This window comes from Mustela nivalis (genome assembly GCF_964662115.1).
Source record: "Mustela nivalis genome assembly, chromosome: 3".
Lineage (NCBI taxonomy): Eukaryota > Metazoa > Chordata > Mammalia > Carnivora > Mustelidae > Mustela > Mustela nivalis.
Genome location: NC_139022.1, coordinates 109,121,210 through 109,145,590, shown reverse-complemented (window position 1 = coordinate 109,145,590; position 24,381 = coordinate 109,121,210). Strand labels below are relative to the sequence as shown.

Here is a 24,381-nt window from a genome sequence, read left to right as displayed (position 1 = left end):
TAATCATTTGCTCCATAGAACTGACTGACAGTCAGACGACGCTCCCACGTGATCTGTTCTAATCTCGTCAGAGGGACACGTGGTTCTAGATACTTCGTCCCCTCCCCCTCAGGGGTGGATTGTTGACAACGCCGCCGGCAGTCACGTGATCTTACGTCATCCCACCTCCTTTCCCTATAGTCTCTGGCCCCGGATGCGCCTCTCTGTCCCCACCCGGTCGAGTTTAAGTACTGAAAGGGGGAGACACAGGATGGTGTTTCGGTTTCGGGATTTCTTAATCCACACTCTCCAGACTGAGAACAGAGAACACGGACTTATCGATTATATCGGGAAGCCCAAATGGATAGAACCCTGCGCAAAAGCTGCCGTAACGAGCTCTCATACGTCCCGTGCCCTTCTCCCTCACCCCTCACTCCGTGGTACTGGCGGAGGGCGGAGGGATCTGGAGGCGGCGGAGGGAGACGTCATTGCAGGGTTGTTTGTGCAGCCTCGGCGGCGGCGGTGACCCTCAGTGATTCGGCCGCCGCGCCGGGGGGTGGGGGGGCTGCGCGGGACTCTTTTCTTTCAGACTGACCGCGGGGCAGCTGGGGAGCATGTCGACTCCGGCCCGGAGGAGGCTCATGCGGGATTTCAAGCGGTAAGGGCCCTCATCTTCGCCTGGTTGAAGGCTCCTCCCCATAGCTGTGGGGCTGCAGGGCGGGGATCCGGGACACTTTCCTCTTATAACCCTATGAGGGCCGACCGTGGGCCCAGCGGTACCGACGGAAGCCCAGTCCTAACCCGCATTCGCACTCCCCCATCCTTGCTTGCTCATTTTTCCGACGCAAGAAATTTTGATTACCGCCCCCCGCCCCCAGAGGTAGAAAGATGGCTGTGGTCTGTCCAAGGATTCCCCGCTGCCCACTTGGGTCAGCTGCCCGACGTTGGCCCTAGAGCTCAAGCCTCATCTCTGCGCCCTTGCATCCTGTCGTGTCCGCCCCTGTCCCCCAGAAGCCGATCCTTGCAGAATCTTTTTTCTTGCTTGCTGCACCAGTTTTCCTGGATAGCCCTGCGGTCTTCGCTGAGGGGCCGGGTTGGGGCGAAAAGCGCCCCTCCCATTCTTTCTGCAGTGAGGGTGGGGTCTGCAGCGCGAGGTCCGGAGGTTGTTAACCCATCTTCCGAAACCCGACTCTCCCTCACCCGCCCGAAAGGACCTTGAGAACTGGCTTAGAGACCTGGGACTCGGGCTGGCAGCCCGGGATGCCAGTGCCTTCTGGAACTCAGCTCTGTGGCCTGGTGTCTAAAGCCCTATCTATAGCCTCCAAAGTCTGGAAAAATGCCTTCTTGGAGACTGGCGCTAACCCGATACTCCCTGGGCCTCCTTTTGTAAAATAGGGTTTTGTTAGGTGGTGCTTGGGTTAGTGAGGAGGAATTGACTTTTTTTCAGTTGTTTACCTTTGATTGAATGCTTGGAGGTACGGGGGAAAAATGAGAAAACTTAGCATTACGATCCACTGCACATTTTTGAGTGTGGTTTGTTTTTGTTTTTGTTTTTCTGGAGAGATCTGCCCTGATTGAGACAAAATATCTAGTGTAAAAACTTAGGTTAGCTGCTCAGGAAGTAACCTTTCAACTTTGCCATTATAAGGGCATAGGTGAGGCATTTGGAGGCCGTTCTTTTGGGCTTTGGGCAGTTTTATCATTGAATGTATTTGTAATTAGCCGTTTACCTTTGGTGGGCGAGAAGCAGCCTTATTCTTTAAAGGCTTCTAGTCGTCGTGGCTTGATGTGTTTGAGCCTGACTGAAAACTATTTGAAAAGCCTAATTCAAAGTATCATGTCCTATGACAATCACTACATACAGATATGTGTATAAAGAGTCTCGTTTATTTTTCTGTTGAAATGACAGCCTTTGCAAGGAGATGCTCTGTTTGGTGCAAAAGTTGTCTTCTCCAGCTTAAAATCAAATTTCATGTTAACTCCGATGAGTGAAAGCCATGTAATAAAACTTCCAGTTTATGTCCATTGTTGCTCTGGTTTCTTACTGCCCATCTCCACAGGGCTCCTTTGGTAGTTTTCCAAGGGTTTTCAGGTTATGAGAATTTGATTGTGACAGATGTTGGAAGGTAGCCTTGTATCGGGTCAACTGATAGGAGAGGTAGATTTAGCTGTAGTGCAGATCTTTAAAATAGGGGCAGATGAAAAACATAACTGAGGCTTGATTATTTTAAAAGCTATTGCTAATTGAAGCAAATGGATTAAAGCTACTCTCCTGTTTAAAACTAGTTTGCTAATTAAATTGAATATTAGTGTTTTCAGCCATTTAATGTTTGCCTTGGTGTGGGGGGTTGGTGGCCATGTTGCATTGGTAGCAATGGTTTAGACTCACACAGACCGCCTTTTCCATATTTACAGCAGCAAAAAAGATGGTCTGTGAAAATGGTTTTTGCACTTGGGGCTTTTAATTTTTACTGTTAATGGCAGTCTGTATGCATCACTTCCCGAAGATACATCTTGACCTTCATAATCAGAGAGTATTGAGTCCAAAGCTCTTTGGAATTGAGACAGTTTGGAGAGGTATTTAATAAGTATATACGTGGTTGATTGATTTTTAAGTCATATGGTTTAGTCCACCTCAACACAAGAACAAGGAAATGACTTAGTTTGTGTCAAAGTAGGTAGAATAGTCCATAACGGTTCTCTTTGGCCTGCGTAGTGACCTTAATGTTCAACTTTGAAAATTACTACTGTGGATTTCTAGGTTGCAAGAGGACCCACCTGTGGGTGTCAGTGGTGCACCATCTGAAAACAATATTATGCAGTGGAATGCAGTTATATTTGGGTGAGTAGAATGATAAATGATAGGTATAGTAATTCTTTAAGGAAAGTGAATGTGTCAATTAGGCAGAGGCTGAAGTGGAATCAGGGACTCTTACAAAAGCTGCAAATTTTTTTTTAAAATTCTGCGAAGTGTTTTTGCAGTTAAGTAAAATTTGTGTTGGTGTTACTGCCTGTGATTTTATAATCACTGGGTTTTACCTGATTAAAAATATCATTTGAAACTAAAAAGAAAGGGTAAGTTATTTTGTACAAAATGTACCAAAATGTTTATGCTTGCATTTCATTCTTTTAAAAATACAAAAAGACTAAGAATTAAAAAATGCTCAGAGTTTCCAGTGTGGCAAGAATTAACAAAAAATGCTTAATACATTATATATATTATGAGAATTGCTCTTTTCTTTCTTTCTTTTTTTTTTTTTCCCCCAAGAGAAGCAGGTTGGGGGATGGGAACAGAAGGGCAGAGAGAGGGGGAAAAAAAATCTAAAGCAGGCTCCACAGCTATTGCCAAGCCCTACACGGGGCTTAGTTTCAACAACCCTAGGATCATGACCTGAGTTTAAATCAAGAGTTGGCTGCTTAACCACATTACATGCTAGGCACCCCACGTATATGCTTCCTGATTTAAAATTTCCTTACGCCTTTTCTTCTGTTTTTCTGGGCTTGGTCTTTCTTTTTTCACACTTTTCAAAACTAGGGTTTGCACTAAAACTTTAAAGGAAGGAACACCTTCATAAGTGGAATTCTGAGTTGCCATTGAATTAGTTACAAGTTAAATAGTAGTGAAAAGTTAGTTTATTCTAAAGAGATTATATTAAATATTAAATTCAGGCTAACTTGCAAAAAATAATTGAACCTTGATGGTGCTGCTTAGGAAAGATGAAATTGGGATGTGGAGGCAGGGAAAAGATTTAAGCAAAAGAAAGTGAGGTTTCTTCGTTACAGTCAGTTCTGTCTAGCTGTTTTGAACAGAGCTGTTGCTTTGTTGGGAAGCAGGACACTTCGGTTTGGTACAGTTACCTTAAAGGGTATTTCTATCTTATTGTTGTAAACTGAAAATACGAGTATTTTTCTTTTAAGAATACACATTTACAAAATGACTGGTTGGTATTTATGAACTGAATTGTGTGCTAAAATTGTGTGCTAAAACATGAAAACTTAGAAAATAGTTACTCCTTATACCTGTGTCTATAAAAATATAGGGCTAGGATAATACTAAACAATATCTTAAAACTCCACAGGTCATTAAAATGAGCCCCTCTTTCTCTGTTTGAGTTTATCCTTTCCACTCTTAAAAATCAAGAAAACGGGGCACCTGGGTGGCTCAGTTGGGTAGCTGATTCTTGATCTCAGCTCAGATTTTGGATCTCAGGGTCTTAGGATTGGGCCCTATGTTGGGCTCAGCACTGGGCTTGAAGTCTACTTTAGGAGAGAGAAAAAAAAAAAAAAATCAGGAAAAGGCAGAATGAAACCTTTTTTAATCAGAAATCTTTTCGTTTTCAGACCAGAAGGGACACCCTTTGAAGATGGTAAGTCATTCTCAATTACGTTTTCTGTAGTATTAGAACACTGCTTTTAAGTAGGAAATTATAATACTAACATATCTACCTTAAAACTATTTTCTGTTGTTATTAGGTCAAATTAAAACTAAATAATGCTACTGAGAATTTCTAGTTCATAAAGGTCTTTTCTTTCCACATCAGCTTGACCATCTTCATTGTCAGCTCTTTGTGTCATTTTGGTAATTGGCTGTAGAACTATAGGGCTAGATGGTAAAGGAGGATAATCATGCTTTTTTAACATTGTTATCTATGTTGATAAGGTGTTGAACTGAAATTGTTTTGTTTTTTGGTTTTTTTTTTTTAACTGAAATTGTTCTTAAACATATGTAGCTGGGGCATCTGGCTGGCTCAGTTAGTAGAGCGTGTGACTCAGTCGCAGGGTTGTAAGGTCAAGCCTCACATTGGGTGCAGAGATTACCTAAAAATAAAAATTTTTTGAATCTTAAAAAAAAAAGATAACATAGCTGCCAGTAGCTGCATGTACAGCTTACTTTTGATACCCATAAATAGTTAGCATTCTGTGGAATCCTTTGCCTCTTAAATTTAGTTTTTCACCAAGAGCCAGAAAAATGGAAAACTGGTTCTGATACATGTTTATAATTGAGCTTTTCATCATTGATTTTAACCAGGTTCTTAGATTTTCCTTAATTATAACATAAAGTTTTAAGAATTGTTGAACAGATTTTTAATGATCAAAATGGCACTAGAACACTAACCCATTGAAGATACTTACACAAAGATACTAAATGTAGGGGTGCCTGGGTGCCTCTTTGGGTTGAGCTTTTGCCTTCAGCTAAGGTCATGATATCAGGGTCCTGGGATCGAGCCCCACATCGTGCTCTCTGCTCAGTGGGGAGCCTGCTTCCCCTGCTCTCTCTGCCTGCTGCCCTGTCCTGTGATCTCTCTCTCTCCGTCAAATAAATAAAATCTTTAAAAAAAAAAAAAAAAAGATTGATTGTGCTGTTTTTAAAGACATAACCTGAATGCCTAATAGGGAAAAATGGTTAAGCAAATTTATAATGTATTTAGATTGTGGAATAAACAGTAAGGTAGATCTGGAAATAAGTCTCAAGAGACAAAGTTTCAGAATGATACATGTTGCATTACATTTTTACCAAATACAGGGATGCAAGTGTGTGTGTATTAAAGGGTTGTATGAACACACTTTTCAAAGTGGTTACCGCTAAGGTGGGGGTAAGGAATGGAAGAGAAGTACTTAAGGACTTCAGCTTTTTGCATATAGGGGGTTCTTGGGTAGTCCATGAACCCCTTCTTTTAGTCCCTAAGACTGTTCCATGGATTCTTTGTAATTAAAACTGTCTTTACACCAACACTAAGACATTTGCCCTTTTTACTGTATCAGCATTTGTACTGGTGATACAGAAACATAAGTTGCTAAAACTGGACCTATGTAGTTTAGTATCCTGGCCCAGATCAACACAGTGGCTCTAAACTGTACTAATAGTCGCTTTATTAATTTATTTATTTATAAATTTAAAATTTCTTTAGGTTTGGTTTTGGTGGGGGGGGAGGGTAAAAGTAATCTCTACACCCAACGTGCAGGGCTCAAACCTACAACCCTGGGATCAAGAGCCTCACGCTCCACCAACAGAGCCAGCCAGGTGCCCATGTTCTTTGCATTTTTAAAAACTGCCACTTTCACTTAAAATTTTTTTGTCTTGATTGCAAAAAGAAATAAATGTTCTTGATGAAGAATAGATACTATTACCATTCTGACCCTTGGGTATACATTCTTAAAATATTCTTTGTGATGAAGCAGAAAGTATGCATAAAACACTTCTTGTAATGATTTTCTGGAGGAAAAGCACTTCTGCAGTTGTTTGAGTTGCAACTTAAACTTATTTTCATGGAACATTTTTACTTGAATGAATGAGAGACAAACTGATAATTTAGATTCAACTGTTTGGCAGACGCACTGTTTGGCAGACGTACTCAAGTGATTGAAGTGAGCTGTTAGATCAAGGAAAGTGACAGTATTGTTGCTACTGATAAAGTAACCTTTCCCAGTACTTCAAGACATCTCAGATAACATCAGTAGGTGGTATTACCTAATTGTGATTTGTTTTTGGATAGTATTTAATGAAATGCCCCAAGGTTTACAACAATTGTATCATTCATTGAACCAATATTTTCTGAATGACCAGTGTATAATAGAAAATTAGGGATGAATCAGACATTTATGCAGCTTGTAACAGATTTTGGTGTAACTGATGCAAAAATGTGTGTGATTTCAGATTCTACATTGCAATTAACCCTTAAAAACCTACCACTTTCTTACTATAGTAATCAAAAAGGAATATTTTACAATTATCTGAAAAAAATAGGAAAATACTTTTTTCACTTACATATTTTTGTGAGACTTTGTTTTTTTCAGCCTCCTCCCAGAACAGCATATTGCAACAGATAAAATGTAGAAGCAGCTGAGAGAGTCCAGCTGTCTTCTCTTAAGCCAGTCATTAAAGAGAATTGCAAAAATGTGAGACAGTGCTAAGCCTCTCACTAACTTGGTGGGGAAACACATTACTTTTCATTAAATGTCATTTAAGTTAATGTGTAGTGAGTTTACAGTAATGAATGAATGAATATTTGGAAAAATTTTCTGGGTTATGGTGTCTGGCTGGCTCAGTCGGTAGAGCACGTGACTCTTGATCTTGGTCATGAGTTAGAGCCTCACACTGAGCATAGAAATTACTTAAAAAATTCATGAGTTAAATATGTCTAGTGTAAGAAATACTGATAGTTACATTCAGCAGCGTGCTGGAGGCAGTTTGTACTGATTCATAACAGATTGTTAAAAATTGGGAATTTTTGCAAGTTAGTTATTGAGGAGCCAGTATTTTAAAATGAAATTATTTTTCATTTTTGGTGGAAATCTGTAAAATGGTATGCTGTCATATGTGTCCCTTCCCAGCTTCACCTTCAGTTGACTTCCCATTGGAAGTTTGGGAATAAGAGTATAAAGGGGTCCTGAGACTCCATAAAGTGGGCAGAAAAAAACTTGAAAATTGCTGTTCATATTTGTGGGCTGAAATTTTTTGCAGTAAGTTTTTTTAATTAAAGCAAATTAAAATGTACACTTTGAAAATACATAAAGACTATCTTCACTATTTAACTGTACTTTTCATAACAACTCTGATGTATTCAGAGTATGAAATAGATAACCACTTTTGATTTTGTGTATATCTTTGGCTTCCCTAATCCCAGATTTCCAGCAGCAAAAACAATGTAAAAAGGTAGAGGCTGTATACCAAATATATAGATAAAATATTGGATAAAATAAATACAAGAATGGATTTTTGTTTTGTTTTTTAAAACTACATTGTTGAAATCGGGATGAACCTTCTAGAGACATCTGGAATGGTTTAAACTTTTTTATTGACTTCATTAAGAATAAGTCTCGATTTTACTGAGTATGTCCAAGGGGTTGTAGGTAGAACACCTCTCCAACCTTCAGGTGGATGTCCTCAAAATAAAAGAACTCTGGATAGTGAATAAACAGGATAGAAATATAGAAAAACATAGAAAAACCCAGTAATAATAGTTATTTCTGCAAAATAGAATTAGAGTTGAGAGTTCTACTTTGTACGCTGTGAACAGATTGACTTTGTTAGAATGCATAATTTTTTAAAAATCCTGTCTGTACTGACCATAAAATACCACTTTACAAGAGTGTATGTACCATGTTGGACTATAACCACAGTAGGCAGTTACATTAATACTTATTGGTTCTTGGCATATTTGAGTGAAAGGATTTGTAAGGGGATGGGAAAGATCTTTCAGAGTAATGTCCATGCCTCTGATCGAAGTCCTTTGTCATGTGGTAGTTAGCCCTTCTTAAAATCCTTTGGCATACCCCCTTCTAAGCTATAATAAACTAGCTGTAGTTTCCCAAATGTGCATTTTAAATTTCAGTAGCTAGGGCCAAATTGCCTTCCAAAAATATGGCAGTTTAACATTCCCACCCAATAGCACATGAAAGTGTGTGTTCCCAAGTGCTTGCCAGTGCTGTGTTACCAGTCTAACGTAAATCAAAGTATATTTCATATGTTTTATGTGCTAAGCCAGAATTGACATTACTTTTTGTGTGGTTGTACAAAAACCAGTATGGGTTGGGAATTCATTGATGAAGAGTTTAAAAAGTAATGCTTTTCTTTACCATAATTATTCTGATTTTTTTTTTTCTATCTAGGTACTTTTAAACTAGTAATAGAATTTTCTGAAGAGTATCCAAATAAACCACCAACTGTTAGGTTTTTATCCAAAATGTTTCATCCAAATGGTAAGTAACATTTTATTAAACTTTATAAATGATGGGGGGGAAAGAGTTCTTTCCTTCCTTTTAGGCCTTGCCCCATAACTCTTACTGCAACAGGCCACTTCAGGATGTTGCTTCCATGTCAGTATTAGCTACGTTTTTGTAGCCTAAAATCTTTAGAAGGTTCCAAATTTCAGGTAAAGTTGTTTTGTCTTAATACTTTTGATTTTAAAATAATACTATTTATTTGTAGAAATAGAAGGATACCAAAAAATTTTTGCTTAAAATTTAGCTTTTTAAAAAATATGGGGCGCCTGGGTGGTTTACTGGGTTAAGCCTCTGCTTTCGGCTCAGGTCAGGATCTCAGGGTCCTGAGATCAAGCTCCACCTCGGGCTCTCTGCTCAGTGGGAAGCCGCCTCCTCCCTCTCTCTCTCTGCCTACTTGTGATCTCTCTATCAAATATAAATAAATAAAAATCTTTTAAAAATACAAAGAGGGCACCTGGGTGGCTCATTTGGTTGAGTGTCTTTGGCTTGCCTCGTGATCCCACGGTCCTGGGATCAGCTACATTGGGGTCCCTGCTCAGTAGGGAGTCTGCTTCTCCCTTTAACCTTTCCCCCATTGTGATCTCTTCCCCCTCCCTCTCTCCCCCCTCAAATAAATAAAATCTAAAAATAATAAGTATAAATAAATGCTTGTACAAAATTGAGATCATATTGTATGTAATTAAGTAACATTTTTATGAACTGTGAATATCTTTCCTTATTAAATATTCTTTTGCATCATTCTTAATGGCTGCATAAATGTTCTGTGAGGTTACCATAATCAGTCTGTCCAGTTTTTGGTGATTTTCAGGGTTTTTTAAAGATTTTATTTTTTAGGGGCACCTGGGTGGCTCAATGGGTTAAAGCCTCTGCCTTCAGCTCAGGTCATTATCTCAGGGTCCTGAGCTCGAGCCCTGCCTCCGTCAGGCTCTCTGCTCAGTGGGAGGCCTGCTTCTCCCTCTCTCTCTACCTGTCTCTCTGCTTCCTTGTGATCTCTGTCAAATAAAATCTTTTTTTTTTTTTTTTTTTTTTAAAGATTTTATTTATTTATTTGTAAGAGAGAGAGAGAGTGAGAGCGAGCACAGGCAGGCAGAGAGGCAGGCAGAGGCAGAGGGAGAAGCAGGCTCCCTGCAGAGCAAGGAGCCTGATGTGGGACTCGATCCCAGGACGCTGGGATCATGACCTGAGCCGAAGGCAGCCGCTTAACCCACTGAGCCACCCAGGCGTCCCTCAAATAAAATCTTTTTAAAAATATTTTTTATTTTGAGAGAGAGTGCAAGTTCGGGGGGAGGGGTGCAAAGAGGGGGAGAGTGAGAATTTTTTTTTTTTAAGATTTTATTTATTTACAGAGATCACAAGTAGGCAGAGAGGCAGGCAGAGAGTGAGAGGGAGAAGCAGGCTCCTGGCTGAGCAGAGAGCCCGATGCAGGGCTTGATCCCAGAACCATGAGATCATAACCAGAGCCGAAGGCAGAGGTTTAACCCACTGAGCCACCCAGGTGCCCCAAGATTGAGAATCTTAAGCAGGCTTCATGTTCAAGGTGGAGCCTATCATGGGGCTCTATCTCATGATATTAAACTGAATATTAATAACTTAATATTAATATAATTTAATATTAAACAATATTAAGATCAAGACCTGAGCCAAAATCAAGATTCAGTTCCCACCCAAGTGCCCCAGGTTGTTTGTAATTTTAATTGGCACTTAGAACATTCTTGAAAATCTTTCCAAATAACCATGAATATTATTATAGAACAAGTTTTTAGAAGTGGGATTACTGGGTCAAAGGTTCGTACGTTTTTAAGGGTTTTTTTAAGTACAGTTTTTTATTTTTTCTATCATTCCTATTTTTATGTGGAGAAATAAATTTTTTTATTTACTTTTTAAGATTTCATTTATTTATTCGACACAGAGAACACAGGCAGGGGCAGGCAGAGAGGGAGAAGCAGGCTTCCTGAGGAGCAGGGAGCTTAATGTGGGTCTTAGTCCCAGGACTCTGGGATCATGACCTGAGCTCAAGGCAGATGCCTAACCAGCTGAGCCACCCAGGCACCCCTGGAGAAATTTTTTATTCCTGTTTTCTATGATTTCTGACTGACTCTTTGTAATTAAATCTGCTCTTCTATAATTTCCTATTTACTTCTAATACCTGTATATTCCTGGATTATAAATTACTCTACAAAAGACTTTCCAAAATATTTAAGCTTTCCTTTTTGTAACCTTGGCTCATTTAAATATGGTCTTCCCCATCAGTTAACTTACTTTCAGAAGGAATCACTTAATATTTATTCCACTGTAATCGAAAACTTACTACTGAATTGACCCACAATGTAGTAATAAGGCTCTGTAAATGAAGGTGGGAAAGACTGTACAATGTGCCAGGGGTTCTGTGTATGGAGGTATGGTATTTTCATCCTTGGGGAAACAGTGTATTTGATTATTTCTTACTTTCTTACTCCTTCATAATAGTGGTTTCCCTTTTTTTCTTTAACTGGTACTTTTTTACTAACTTTCTGATGCACTTTTTAAGCATCTTTATTTGAAATATAATTCACATATTGTGCTGTTCATTCATCTAAATTTTACAGTTCAGTGGTTTTTAGTACATTGAGTTGTACAACTGTCACCATATCAATTTTAGAACATTTTTCTCATTCTCTCCCAAAAATTCTGTGACAGTTGGCAATCACTCCCCTTTATCCCAGCACCCTAGCCCTAGGCAGTCCTATTTTCTTACCTCTGTAGATTTGCCTGTACTGGACGTTTCTTATAAATGAAATCCTGTAATACATGTGGTCTTTTGTGACTGACTGCTTTCAGCTAGCATAGTTTTCAGGGTTCATCTGTGCTGTAATTGTATTCCTTTCCTTTTATTGCTGAAGGAAATTTCATTATTTGGATATATATTGTATCTTGTTTATCTATTCATTAGTTGATGGATGCTTGATTTCTGGTTTACTTTTGGATTATTTCTTAGAAATAGTTAATAGTTCAAAACTTTAAAAATCATTTTGCACTTTTATGGGTCTTATAGAGGTGATAATTGTTTTTTAGACCCGCCAAGTTTGATGTTCCTGTGGGATAGATAATAAGACACTAAGCTGTGCTGTTTTTTTTTGTTTGTTTGTTTTGTTTTTAAGATTTTATTTATTTATTAGAGAGTGAGCACATGCAGGGAGAATAGCAGGCAGAGGGAGAAGTGGACTTCCTGCTGAGCAGGGAGCCTAATGTGGCATAAATACTTGAAATCAGTATTTGAAAATTGTGGGACTTGATCCCAGAACCCAGGATCATGACCTGAGCCGAAGGCAGCTGCTTAACTGATTGAACCACCCAGGCATCCCACTTAGGCTCTCTAAAACTAGTAACTGTAAGTAGCTAGCACATGGATGGTCATTGAGGCCATGAGAGTGAAGAACATCACCCCGAGGGTGTACACTGGGCCAGAAGAAAAAGGATGGAGGATAGAGAGAGCCCTGAGAAATGACAATATTTAAGTATAATTTGCCTCCTCTCCCCCAAAAAGCCTTACTTACTCTTGTCTTTATGTAAGATGATCAGGCTTGCTCAGTGAAGCTTTCCAAAGTTGGCAGTATCTGTAACATTAAATGCATTTATCCTTTGTCAATGTAGCATTTCTACTTTTGGAAATACGTCATGTAGACATAGAGTCTCACAAGAGGGTAAAGATTTATGTTTGTTGTATTTTCACATAATCAGTTCAAGAGGGGAAAAAACTTCCCAAATGTTAGAATTTAAACGTGTTAATCACTGGATTTTTATTTTTTGATTATGAAAGGAATGCATTCTTATTATAAAACAAATCATAAAATGCAAGAATCCTGTTACTTAGAACCAGTACTTAAATTTGGCATTTAGTCTTACAAATGTTTTTGTAACTACACAGACTTCAAATGAAAACAATTATACTTCAAATGAAAATACTTAAAACATTTTGTAAAAAATGTCATTTTCGGGGCGCCTGGGTTGCTCAGTGGTTTGGGCTGCTGCCTTCGGCTCAGGTCGTGATCTTAGGGTCCTGGGATCGAGCCCCGCATCGGGCTCTCTGCTCAGCAGGAAGCCTGCTTCTCTCTCTCTCTCTCTGCCGCCTCTCTGCCTACTTGTGATCTCTGTCTGTCAAATAAATAAATAAAATCTTTAAAAAAAAAATGTCATTTTCCTCTAAAATTTGAAAACTTATTAAGGTGGTCTACATTGTGGATGTCTTTCTGTATCAGTTAACAGAGGGTAGATGTGTATCTTTTCTGTTGGCTACATTGGTATTGATTATATAAATGTACTGTTAGCCAGTCACCTCTTTAGGTCCATAAACAGTATATAAACACTTATAAACCGTATCATAGTGAACTCTTCCTATAAATAAAACTTCATGTGTCTACATTTATTTCTTTTAGGAATAATTTCTGGGAGAGTAATTATGATGTCAAAAAATAAGGTGTTTGTTTGTTTTTTTTTTTTTCAAGAGCTTTATTTAAAGAGTTTAGAAATAGAAGATTCAAACCGATAGGCTATAAGGTGGGTGTTGAAAAAATTGAACTCTGACAAGTTCCCTGATGAAAAGGTGCAAAATAAGAGACCTTAGTTTTAACACTGGTTTTCCTGTGAGACAGGAGGGTTTGGTAACAATGTTCAGAACTTCTGACTGGGCCAAGCATTCTGTTTGTGGTAAAGATTTCTCTTTTAACTGTTAAATATGATAAAGTTAATAGGTAACCAATTTTAGTGTTGTCTTTGCAGTGTATGCTGATGGTAGCATATGTTTAGATATCCTTCAGAATCGATGGAGTCCAACATATGATGTATCTTCTATCTTAACATCAATTCAGGTAAGGGTGTGTTAGGTTGCATGATCATTTTTTTCAAGATTCTGTGGGATACAGGCAGCTCCTTCAGGAGCAGTAGCAGGTAACCAATGGCATAGCCTGGATAAAACCCCACAATTTGCAGACAGCTGGTCTGCTTTTTTGTTAGTGACCACAGTGGATCAAACCCACAGTCATTTTCCTGATCCTTGTGTAAATAAAGTGTTCTCACAGGTAGGTATTTATGCCCATGCAGCATAGCCACAGGATGTGGAAAAGGAAAATACTTCTTAGAAATAGTGAAAGAAAAACCTCTTATCAATACATGATTAGTAATCCAAAAAAAAAAAAGAAAGAAATAGTGAAAGATGATTGCTTAGAAAAACCATAGGGACCTCAGGAAACTGAAGTGCAGAGAATCATTAAGTATGATAGCCTATCCAAGAAATCCTATTAAAAAAGAAGAGATCGTGTTACCATTTGCCAAAAACACTGGCAGATTATTTCAGAGTTGACCTTGAATGACAATTTTGGAGAGGTGGAATGAGGGATGTTTTAGTTTATGTGGATGTGAGAGGAGCAGAAGGAAAATTTTGGTTTGTGACCTTTTTTTTTAAAGCTTTTCCTATCATGTTTTATAAACATTGTTTTCAGCTTCCCTATTTCATTCCGTTGCTGCTAGAAGTGTATGTTTTCTTGATGAAACAAGATTCTCTATCCAACTTACTGTCAGACATTTGTAACCACAAAAATAGAGTTTAACTTCGGAAAATGTTAGTTGCTATTTCTAGGTATTGTATATTAACCAAATCAAGCTTTTTATTTCTTGGCTAATAGTTCAGTATGTTGAAGAATATTCTTTCCTAATTTCTTTGAAATTAGAGGTTTTAAGGCAGTTGAGTACTATGTGTTTTGGAAGTTTCAGTTCTCTAGCAGGAGGAAATTACTGAATTGATCAAGCCATTTCTGAAAGTATTTAAGACCTGAAAATACAGAAGATACACTAATATCTGCCATTTCTTTACTGAATAATTTGGTTTTTTGTACAACCCGTATGCTCGGTATCTGACCTATGTTAATGTAAAGAATAACTCTCCACAGATTTTTTCCTTTCTCTTTCCTTCCAGTCTCTGCTGGATGAACCAAATCCAAACAGTCCAGCCAATAGCCAGGCAGCACAGCTTTATCAGGAAAACAAACGAGAATATGAGAAAAGAGTTTCGGCCATTGTTGAACAAAGCTGGAATGATTCATAATAGACAACTGGTCTGTTAATTTTTTTCATCATTGTTGTGTATAATTTACCTCTCAGTAGAAAGGCTAACAAATTTTAAGTGCCACAGGTTTTAAGGATTCTGCAGAAAAAAAAAAAAAAAGTCCTTCAGTTTAGAACCTACAAAAGCTTGTGTATCTTGATTAATGTACTTTTTATTGCATGGTGTGAACTAAGTTATTGCTTACATAAATTTGTAATATATCCTGTTTGTATTTTTTTCCAAGTGTATAATGTTGGTGTGGAGTTTTCATGACAGAATAATACACATTTTGTAAATCTGTACTTTTTTCAAATATTGAATGCCTTATTTTTGAATTCTTTAGATTTTTAAATTGGAGAAAAGCACTTAAAGTTTTTTATATATGAATATTACATGTAAAGCTGTTAAAATACATAACTTCAGTGCAAGAGACTTTGTCACTTATTTCCTTATCTGTGTAGGAGGGGTTAATAAGTCTCTAGCTCTCCCATCAATTAATAGTTTCATTTCCAATTTCAAAAGAACAGATTTATATTTTATCAAGAAATTCTTCAAATTTGATTCTAACCACCAATTATAATTTCAGACTTTATTTTAAATGTTTGAATGAAACTATATCCATTTCACTTGAGCAATTATAGACATAACTGGTTTGATTCTGTCCAACTCTGTATTTAGGCCACGTGTTACTGTTTTTCATGCACTACTTACTGTTAAACTGTACCTTTTGCAATTTCACAGTTTGTACCTCTACCATGAGGAATTGGCACCTCTACCGGAAGCAGAGAACTAATGCAACTTATTTGCTGCTTGATAGCACTTTAAAAGATTTTTGATAATGAAGAAAGTAAAACCATAAACATTTACCAAAATCCATGCCCCACTATTAACTGAGTAAGAATCGGTTGCATTGGTTTAGCAAGGCAGATATTTGGAAGGAATCTTGGTGTAACTGAAAATATTTGAAAACTGCCTTTTAATGCAATTGCATATCTGTTTATTCTGGAAAAATGTTTTAATACCAGGGCCTGCTGAGTTGCTTTCTTTCTCTTGTGGAGATTTTTTTTTTTTTATCTCCTAAGTTGTATAAAAGTTGTACTGCATCTTAGTTTACTGGATAAATTTAAAACACAGTATTGTAGAAAGCTAATACAAAGCTATCCTATGCCTTCAAATAGTACAGAAAATGGAAAATATACAAGTAAATTCTGTTGAACCACCTGTGTAGTCTTTCTAGTAGTTAAAACAGCTATTTGAGTAACCCCAATATAGTTTCTTGTCCTATTCTTAACTAGTTTAGTAAGCTAACAGTTTCTCTATTGGAAGACGAGGATTGCAGTGTCTACAGCTTCTATTTTTTAAGCCAAGTTTAACACTGGAAGGATAAGTGCTGATGTTTCCCTTTAAAAGCTATTACCTGGCAAAATTTTGGGTCAGTGTATGATCTTAGAAGCTTTTCATACAAATAAGAGTCCATTTGCTGGAATGAATGGCCAAAAAAAGAGATGCTTACAGGTACTTCTTGGTCATAGTAAATGTGATGCTTTCATACTCAGCTCTGAGACAAAGTGTAGCTTCTGTAGACATCTAATCCAGTGACAAACTCTTAAAATATACAGGAGATATGAGAGTACTCCCCTCTTACTTCATTAAATGCTATTTGGTTGCTGCTTCAAAAGCTATTTTTATCCTAATATGCTTTCCTTTTCCTATTGAAAAGTGAAATATTTCAAGTATTGATAATTACGGGGGGTTCACATCTCCCTTAACAGGGAGTCGCTGAGCTCCAAGTCCTAAATTCAACACATGCATAAAATTCCTACCTCGTCCACATTCCCACTGGAGAAAATTCTTAGGATTCATCTTCTCCCAGTTACTCCTGAACTTTTTTCTTCAGCCTTGGAACAGATTCCTGTTTCTTTGGTTGAGTACTAGATGTAAACCTTCAATTTTTACAAGGTTATACCATACAAGAAGTGTTTACTTTTAAACTAGGTAGACTTTATAAATGTGTTGTTACAGCAAGAGGCTAGAACTAAGTTGTTTACTTCGGTATGAAGTTGGATTCATGCTAAAGCTGAAATGCATTTGTAATACTTCCTCTGTAACAGTACTTCTAACATAGAATGCTCTGTGTGCATAGCACCATTTGAAGCACTTTAACGTATGTGATCACAATTCAGACTTAGAGTAATCTTGTGAGGTAGATACCATTATATTACTGATGAGGAATACAGGTACAGAGAGAATAAGTAAGTGATTTGTTGAAGATAAGCCAGCTAGCAAGTATAGAACTGGGATTTGTACCTGGACAGTCTGGTCTTTTAGCCAAGAAGTAGACTATCCCTCAAGAAATATTAAGATATTGAGTCCAGTTTTAGAAAATCTATTAGACTTAAATATGTCTCTCTCATTTTTTAAAAATGCTTTAGTTGATTTAGACTTTGGGTAGAGACTGGTATCTATCCAGTGAAGAAGTTTTCTTGACCACCATTTTCTATCTCTCTCTTTCTCTCTCTCTCTTTTTTTTTTTAATATAGGTACACCTTCTGGCCTCTGATATAAAGGACTATAACTTATGACTTATCAATAGACCAATTTTTTCCCCCTTCATGGAAATATTCTTGAGTTTGTGCCCCCCCACACACCCCAATGAAAGTTCCATGAGTAACTTCTGAAACTGACCTAAAAAATCTTACTCCTGTTAAGTAGGTGGAAGGTAGTAGGGAAAAAATTAAAGGTGCCTGTATTTTGTGCTCAGTAAACAAAGTACCTGTCTACTTAATTGATTTATTTAGTACTTGTGAGAAAGAACCCTAGGGCTCATAATGTACAATTTAGAGTTATGTCTGAGGTATTTTGAGCTCTCAGTTCTCCCAGGTTTTAAGAGATAGGGATCAACTTTTTAGTTCTTGGTGGTATTTATTACAATTCCTTTCTGTTGCATTTTGAAATGCAGAGTCCCTGAGGAATCTCAGTTATGTGGGGATTATCATGTAAATAAAGTCAGTAGTTGCAAAGCTATTAAAGGCAAAAGAAATTGCCCATAAGGCAAGGGCCTTATGCCAAAATGGTAGCTCTGTTACTTCAGTTCCCATCTAGTTAGGAAAAAACTGCTGTCAGATAGGAATAAAGATTAGTTTTCTTTAGTTATTCAAGTATGTGGCATGGAGGAAAGAGATTAGGAACAGTTTTATTGAGTTTACTTTTTTCTCTGTCCTTTGAAAAAGAATATACAAATGTGTGCCATTCCTCTTTGAGTAATTTTTCTACCTCTCCTCAACCCCAGCTGTATTGGTTTAAAACAATTTTGTTAATAACTTCTTGAAGTTTTTACATTTCCTATATATAGCATGGGCTAGGGCTTTTTTTAGGTTGGGCCAGAAAGACAAATTAGCTGTGTCCTTTGCAAACCTTTTTGAGTATATGACTTCTCAAGCTCAGCAACATTAGCTCCTTTCTGGTTGAAATCAAGAACCCTGGAAGGAGGAACTCCAAGCTTCCTCTTTTTTGGAGGATTTAGCCTTGGGTGAAAAGCCTGTATGGTCTGTCAGAACTGCCACTTAGTTGAGTGGTAAAGCTTGGCCATGTGAGGCTTTTATCAGTAACTTGTACAATAATATGTATGAGAAGACTTCAGAGCCCCTGTGACAAGAAATAATCTTTAGCTAGTTAGAGAGGTCTTTGTATGGTGACAGTCTTAGCAAGTATGATGCTTCTATAGTCTCTTGGGGAGGGAGTTTAACTACCTAAATTCTTTTCTGGAAGATTGGGATCCTTAAAGCCACTGGGTTGGGTACTTGTCTAGAGGGGATCAAAGCCTATCTATGAAAGGATCTCCTTAGTCCCATCAACCTGTACCATTCAGTTGTCATTCTTCCTGGAATGCCAAAGGGTTCTATGGTGTCTTGAAGGCTGCCCAAATGCAAACATTAAGAGCACTTAAGGCAGACCTCTTAGTGCTGCTTCCTGTCTGAAGCTCAAGGTGTAAGTTGCCCTTTCCCTTCCCCCGTTACAAACAAGACCTTTTGCCAAGAATAGCAGAGCCCCCAGCTGAATTGGACTGGCTGCACTCCTGACTAAGAGAATATCAAATACAGCGAGGTTTGCAGAAATTTGGTCTCTGTATAAAGTCATTTTACAAAACTGAGTTGGGAGATTTTATGTTACTGTAGTAGTATGAGTACAAAGACCACAAGGAACTGGAACCTTCTTTTCCTGATAACATCCTGAGGAGAGTATAGGAAAAGAATCAGAGATTCCAGCCCATGTCACCTTCGGCCATATCACCTCCAGAAAAAGATGGATTAGTAATCCCTGCTGTGTTTTAGTGGGTTATGGTTATAGACCTGTACCTGAACGAGTATGTAAGGCTATGGTTTCAAGTCAAGACTCTCTAGAAAAGGCTGCCTTTAGAATGAAGACGATCTCTCTCCCAGGGGTGGGTACAAGGGTTCTTCTGCAAACCAATAAGATCAGTGAGGGCAATACTAGGGCTCGGTGACAGGCTGACGAACCCATCTGTTCAGGGAGAAAGTTCCGCTCCCTGGCTTTTGTTAGCCCTTACACATTGATTCTTTGATGGGCTGCATATTCTTTTGCACTCAGCAGCTTGAGAACAGCACAATCCCCATGGCACCTTCTCAAAACCAAGTCTGACAGATCATGCTGTAAGAGCAACAATACAAGTACAGTTCTAAAGGTTGGAATGTAAATCCAAATACTAGGAAACTCCTTTCCAGACACCTGTGGCATTACATGCACAGGCCTAGGCAGGAGGCCAGCAGGTTAGCAGAGGACCTCTAAAGTTCAAGCTCCAAGTCCTCTGGAGACACCGATGAGCATATTCCGGTTTTGTCACAAAAGTAGAATGTAGTCATTAGAAATAATTTGGTAAACACAAAGGTAGAAGGAAGCATGAGTCATTGTCTCACCACCTGAGAAGTTGAAAACAAGTAGTTTAAGGGGAAGTGGGACTATAGGTGATGGATCAAGCCCAACAGTTCCCAGTCAGCTGGAGCCCACAGTTCACACCAAAGATAAAGTCCCATGGGTTTACAAGGTGACATTCAGGTAAGCCTGCCATGCCAGTACTTGGGCAAAGGCCATGTTCATGGGGAGAGGAGCATATCCACACCCTTCACAAGCCCCCAGACCCTAGATGCAAGTGGTACAGGGGTTCCAAGGCACATAGTGTTAGGGGAGAACTGCAGTGTACCTATAAGCTCTGGCCACGGGCTGACCCCCACCCCCATCCTGGAGGTTTTGCTTTTACCTCCCTCTCTGGGACTGCCAGACATCTGATTAAGGCTGAATTGTTCAGTGCCTGTTGCCCTTCATTTTGTCAGCATAGCTACTGAGGACTTAATGGGTGCCAACTCATGACTGGCCCTACCACACAACTGGAACTGATGTGGTCTGCCCTTCTGAAGCCTTGGGGTCAGAGCCTGGTCTTGTGGGGGTGACTGTGGGTGCTCATTTTTCTTTTGTGTAAGTTTTAGTTGAAACATTTTTCCACAGCTTGGCCTCAAAAGGAGAATAGAGTAGGAGTGAAGCAGGGAGAGCTCACTAAATGCCAGTTACTGAAGGAGAAATTTTTCCACCAAATTCTCCAATAAAGATCAAAGAATCATCCCCCGCCTCACAGATCCCTACACGGAAGTGAAGTAAATCAGGAAGAAGGAATTTATCTATCAGTGCACATCTAGGTTCAGTTAAATGTTCTTATTATAAGAAGTTATAAAAGAGAAAGGAAGATGCAGTCCCCGCAGTGAGATTTTGGTGCTAGGATTCACAGCAGAGCAAGGGCTTTAGTCAGTAGGCCCAAACAGTTCAAGGTTGACCTCCTTACAGTTAATCACCCTTTCACTAAACCAGGGAAAGACAAAGTCTGCCTCAAGATGCCCTAACAGCATTTCTCCTAGGCAACTAGGTTGGAAGACCATAATCAAGGTTCTTTTGGGGGTCATTTGCCTACCTTTCCTAGGCTGGGAAAGAAGGATGGAACTTGGGCTGGGACCACCCAGGTTATTTCTAAAGAGCCCTCTGCCTGCCAGCACTAAGGAAAAAAACTCTGGTTCACATGTCCATGCCTAAGATATGTTAAGAATTACAGCTCTGTCTAATGGGAACTTAATCATCTCAATTTTTACTTTTCTTATTTTGATTCCCAAAGGTGATGTATTCTTGTTACCCCTGCCACCTCAGCTGGTCCTGTCTGTGGGCAAGGCTTCAGGCCCACCTCCCTCCCTGACAAGACCACATACGCGAAGGACTCTGCCCCTAATGCTGACATTGTGAGAAAAACTAAACCAAAATGAGAAAGGCAGCCAACATACTGCCACCCTTGGACATGAAAGTCCTAACTTGGAAGGAACAGAGTAAACTTTGGGGAAGAAACAGGACCTCGTCGGGCTTTTCACTTAAATAAATGAATAAATAGGCTCTTTCACTTGCTTGTTCTTTACTTTAATGAAAAGCAAGCCCAGAGAGATTCTTTTTCTTCCCCCAAGGAATATGAATGAAAAATATATATGTAAAATAAAGTTTTTAAATATATTGTTATAGATGTAATACATATTTTATATTTTCTATATATAGAAATACATATATAATCTCCATGAGGGCAAATTTTTTAGTGCACATTCAGTATTCATTAAAGGAAGCAATTTCCATATGACCACAATCTGCTTGAGTTCTAAAACCCTTGCCTCTTAAGATTTGTGTTTAGTCTTACTCCTACAGAACCAAAAGGTGTCCCTTAACTAGTCAAGGATAAGAGCCATGACTAGATGACATGATACCTAGACTACAGTCCTCAGATTCCAGAAGTTGAATCTCCAGACAAAAAGGTACCCAGCAGAGATTTGAGCTGAGCAACAGAAAACACCAAGTTACCTGACATTTAGAATAATATAAATTTCATTTCAGATGTGACAATGTGTATTTTCAGTGCCCTTTACTACAAATAGCAATGCCTCAGAGGATGGGCAGTGATAATGAATCCTCCCCAGTGCCCATAGAATAGGTAAGCCTCAGGTCCACATGTATCTTGGAAAATCCTTGCCTCCACAATGGTAGACAATTCATCAGGTGGGCTATAAACTCTATAAATACTGTAAAAAGCAATTTTCTGGTTAATATAAAAGGGTATCACAGTTAACTGAGCACCCTAAACTGTACTGTTAGTACTTGCTCCTCAGAGTCTTAAGACTAAAGTCATTAACAGAAAGGATGCTCTGTAGTTGTTACTTGAGGGTAACAGTTTACCGTGTCCCCTCCTATGATCTCATGTGATTCTTACACCGTGCTGGACAGCACTGCATATATCAAGGCCAGTATCTTGCAGTGAGCTCCAGCTTCAGCATAAGAGTGGGCCATTTTGCCTACACTACAAGGACTGCTGCAATGCAAAAATTTAGATTTCTATGCCACTTTCTATTCTAAAAAAACAAAGGATGAAACTTTAAAATACTGCTTAATTTTATAGATGAGATAGCTACAAAATTTTTAAAAAGATGAGAAGACAGCTTACGCTGAGGAAATGTTGAGAAAACCCATTAGAAAATGGTTATCAGAAAATCTGCTTTTGATTAACTAGAGTCACTGAAGAAGAATGGGGGAGGGGAACATGCAATGAGCATACAATTTAAGCTTGCTTTATGCAATGGATACATTCCTGACAGGATACTATTATTTTAATAGGGCACTGTATCTTAGAAAATCGGATCTGTGATGAGAAACCTGTGAAAGATGCATTTTAAAAGTGAACAGCCCCACTCTGATATTTCTCAACTTGTAAGTTTGGTTTTTAAGCCTCACAAATCTGTGTAGGTAACCAGAATAGAAAGAGGCTAGGCCACATTGGAGGAAGAGGCTGAGGCTCACTGAGCACTGGCTTATCACTGCAATATCTTTTGTCTTTCGCCGCAGTTCTTCTGCATTTCTATGACCTCCATTTCCCAGGTAAGGCTAGGGAAACAAGTGGCTTGCCCGATTAAATCAGAGATCTTGACCTCACTTGGCCTACCCTAGTGATTTGCTACCGATTAGAGCCAGAAGCTGCAGAGATGCGGCCCATCCAAGGTGTGATACTTGTCCTTAGGCTTGAGCAGTGGGTGAGAGGCATCTCACTTGTCTTTTCTTAGGCATCATGCTCCCACAGCCAGCTCTCCTCTTCAACATTCCTGATTTTTTAGTTACCTGGGTTTACCGGTATGTTCAGCTAAGACAGTGTCCACTGTCTTATTCACCATTATCTCAAATACCAAGCCCAGTGATGAGTGAATTCTGCTGTGACTGTTATATTGCTGACCCCAAATGAAGTCCCTCTCTCAGTATTTATGCCTGGAGGTAAGTTCTTAATGGTGGGTATTAAGTAAATAGAGGGCTTCTGGCTAGCTCAGTTGGTAGTGCATGCAACTCTTGATCTCAAGGCTGTTTAAGTTTGAGCCCCAAATTAGGTGAAGCGATTACTTAAACATGAAATCTTAGGGACACCTGGGTGGCTCAGTCAGTGAAGCATTTCCCTTCAGCTCAATCCAGAGTTCTGGGATCAAATCCTGCATCAGACTCCTCACTCAGCAGGGAAGCCTGCTTCTCCCTCTGCCTGCCACTCTTACTGGTGCTCTAACAAATAAAATCTTTAAAAAATATATTTTTTTAATAAAATAAAATCTTAAAAAACCAATGAATGAGAAGAAGAGGGAGAGGTTAAAGAACAGATACATTAGGGACGACTAGGTGGCTCAGTTGGTTAAGCGGCTGCCTTCGGCTTGGGTCATGATCCCAGCATCCTGGGATCGAGTCCCACATCAGGCTCTCCGCTGCTTCTGCCTCTGCCGGCCACTCTGTCTGCCTGTGCCCATTCTCTCTGACAAAATCTTTAAAAAAGAAAAAAAAAGAAAAAAAATAGATAGATAGCATTGCATTAAACAAGTATTTCTTCAGGGGCTATATGCAAGGCAATTCCTTAAGTCTAGAAGACCAAAACCTTCAGGGTCCCTGTAGAAAAAAATAATGTAGGCTTTACTCAGCTGCCTGGGAGACTCTCAAAAAAATGTATAGATCAGCTAGGCTGCCTGGACCAAGCTATGGCATGTGGTGTCCATTTTAAAATAAGGCCAGGTAACTTTTTATAAACTGCCCTCTTCCCATGAGCTAGTAGGTACCTGAGACCTATAATTTAATTCTCACTCATCTCTTAAAAAAATAGATGAGTGTGTGTGGCCAGTGGCCATAAAGATAGCCTAAACTTCACAACGAAATAAGGATATTGGGCCACCTAGGTGGTTCAGTCAGTGGAAGTGCCTTTGACTCGGGTCATGATCTCAGGATCTTGGGATCAAGCCCTGAGTCAGGCTCCCTGCTTGGAGTCTCCTTGTCCCTCTTCCTTCTGCACCCCCCCCCCCGCTCATGCTCTCCTCTCAAATAAATAAAATCTCTTTTTAAGATTTTATTTGACAGAGAGAGGGTGATAAAGCACAAAGGGGGAGCAGGAGAGAGAGAGGGAGATACCAGGTCTCTGCTAAGCAGGGAGCCCGATGCAGGGCTCGATCCTAGGACCCTGAGAACATGACCTGAACTGAAGGCAGACACTTAAT

The 24,381-nt window shown here is 39.1% G+C and overlaps 1 protein-coding gene across 2 annotated transcripts; it reads left to right on the top strand.

The window, feature by feature from the left end:
* Positions 1–189: 189 nt before the first annotated feature.
* UBE2B (ubiquitin conjugating enzyme E2 B) lies at positions 190–21,352 on the top strand. 2 transcript variants are annotated; one of them, XM_082725803.1, is made up of 7 exons: positions 190–637; positions 2,741–2,821; positions 4,321–4,346; positions 8,590–8,679; positions 13,459–13,547; positions 14,651–14,789; positions 20,955–21,352. In XM_082725803.1, the coding sequence occupies exons 1-6, from the start codon at positions 594–596 to the stop codon at positions 14,777–14,779; spliced, it is 459 nt and encodes a 152-aa protein (XP_082581929.1). In that variant the 5' UTR covers positions 190–593; the 3' UTR covers positions 14,780–14,789; positions 20,955–21,352. The 2 variants fall into 2 exon arrangements, with proteins under 2 accessions (XP_082581929.1, XP_082581928.1); XM_082725802.1 differs by lacking the exon at positions 20,955–21,352 and having other exon boundaries at positions 14,651–15,995.
* Positions 21,353–24,381: the final 3,029 nt, after the last annotated feature.

Coding starts and splice junctions, on each gene's coding strand:
- UBE2B (XM_082725803.1), top strand. CDS start 594: ATGTCGACTCCGGCCCGGAGGAGGCTCATGCGGGATTTCAAGCG. Junction 638..2,740: donor CTCATGCGGGATTTCAAGCG/GTAAGGGCCCTC, acceptor GTGGATTTCTAG/GTTGCAAGAGGACCCACCTG. Junction 13,548..14,650: donor CTATCTTAACATCAATTCAG/GTAAGGGTGTGT, acceptor CTTTCCTTCCAG/TCTCTGCTGGATGAACCAAA.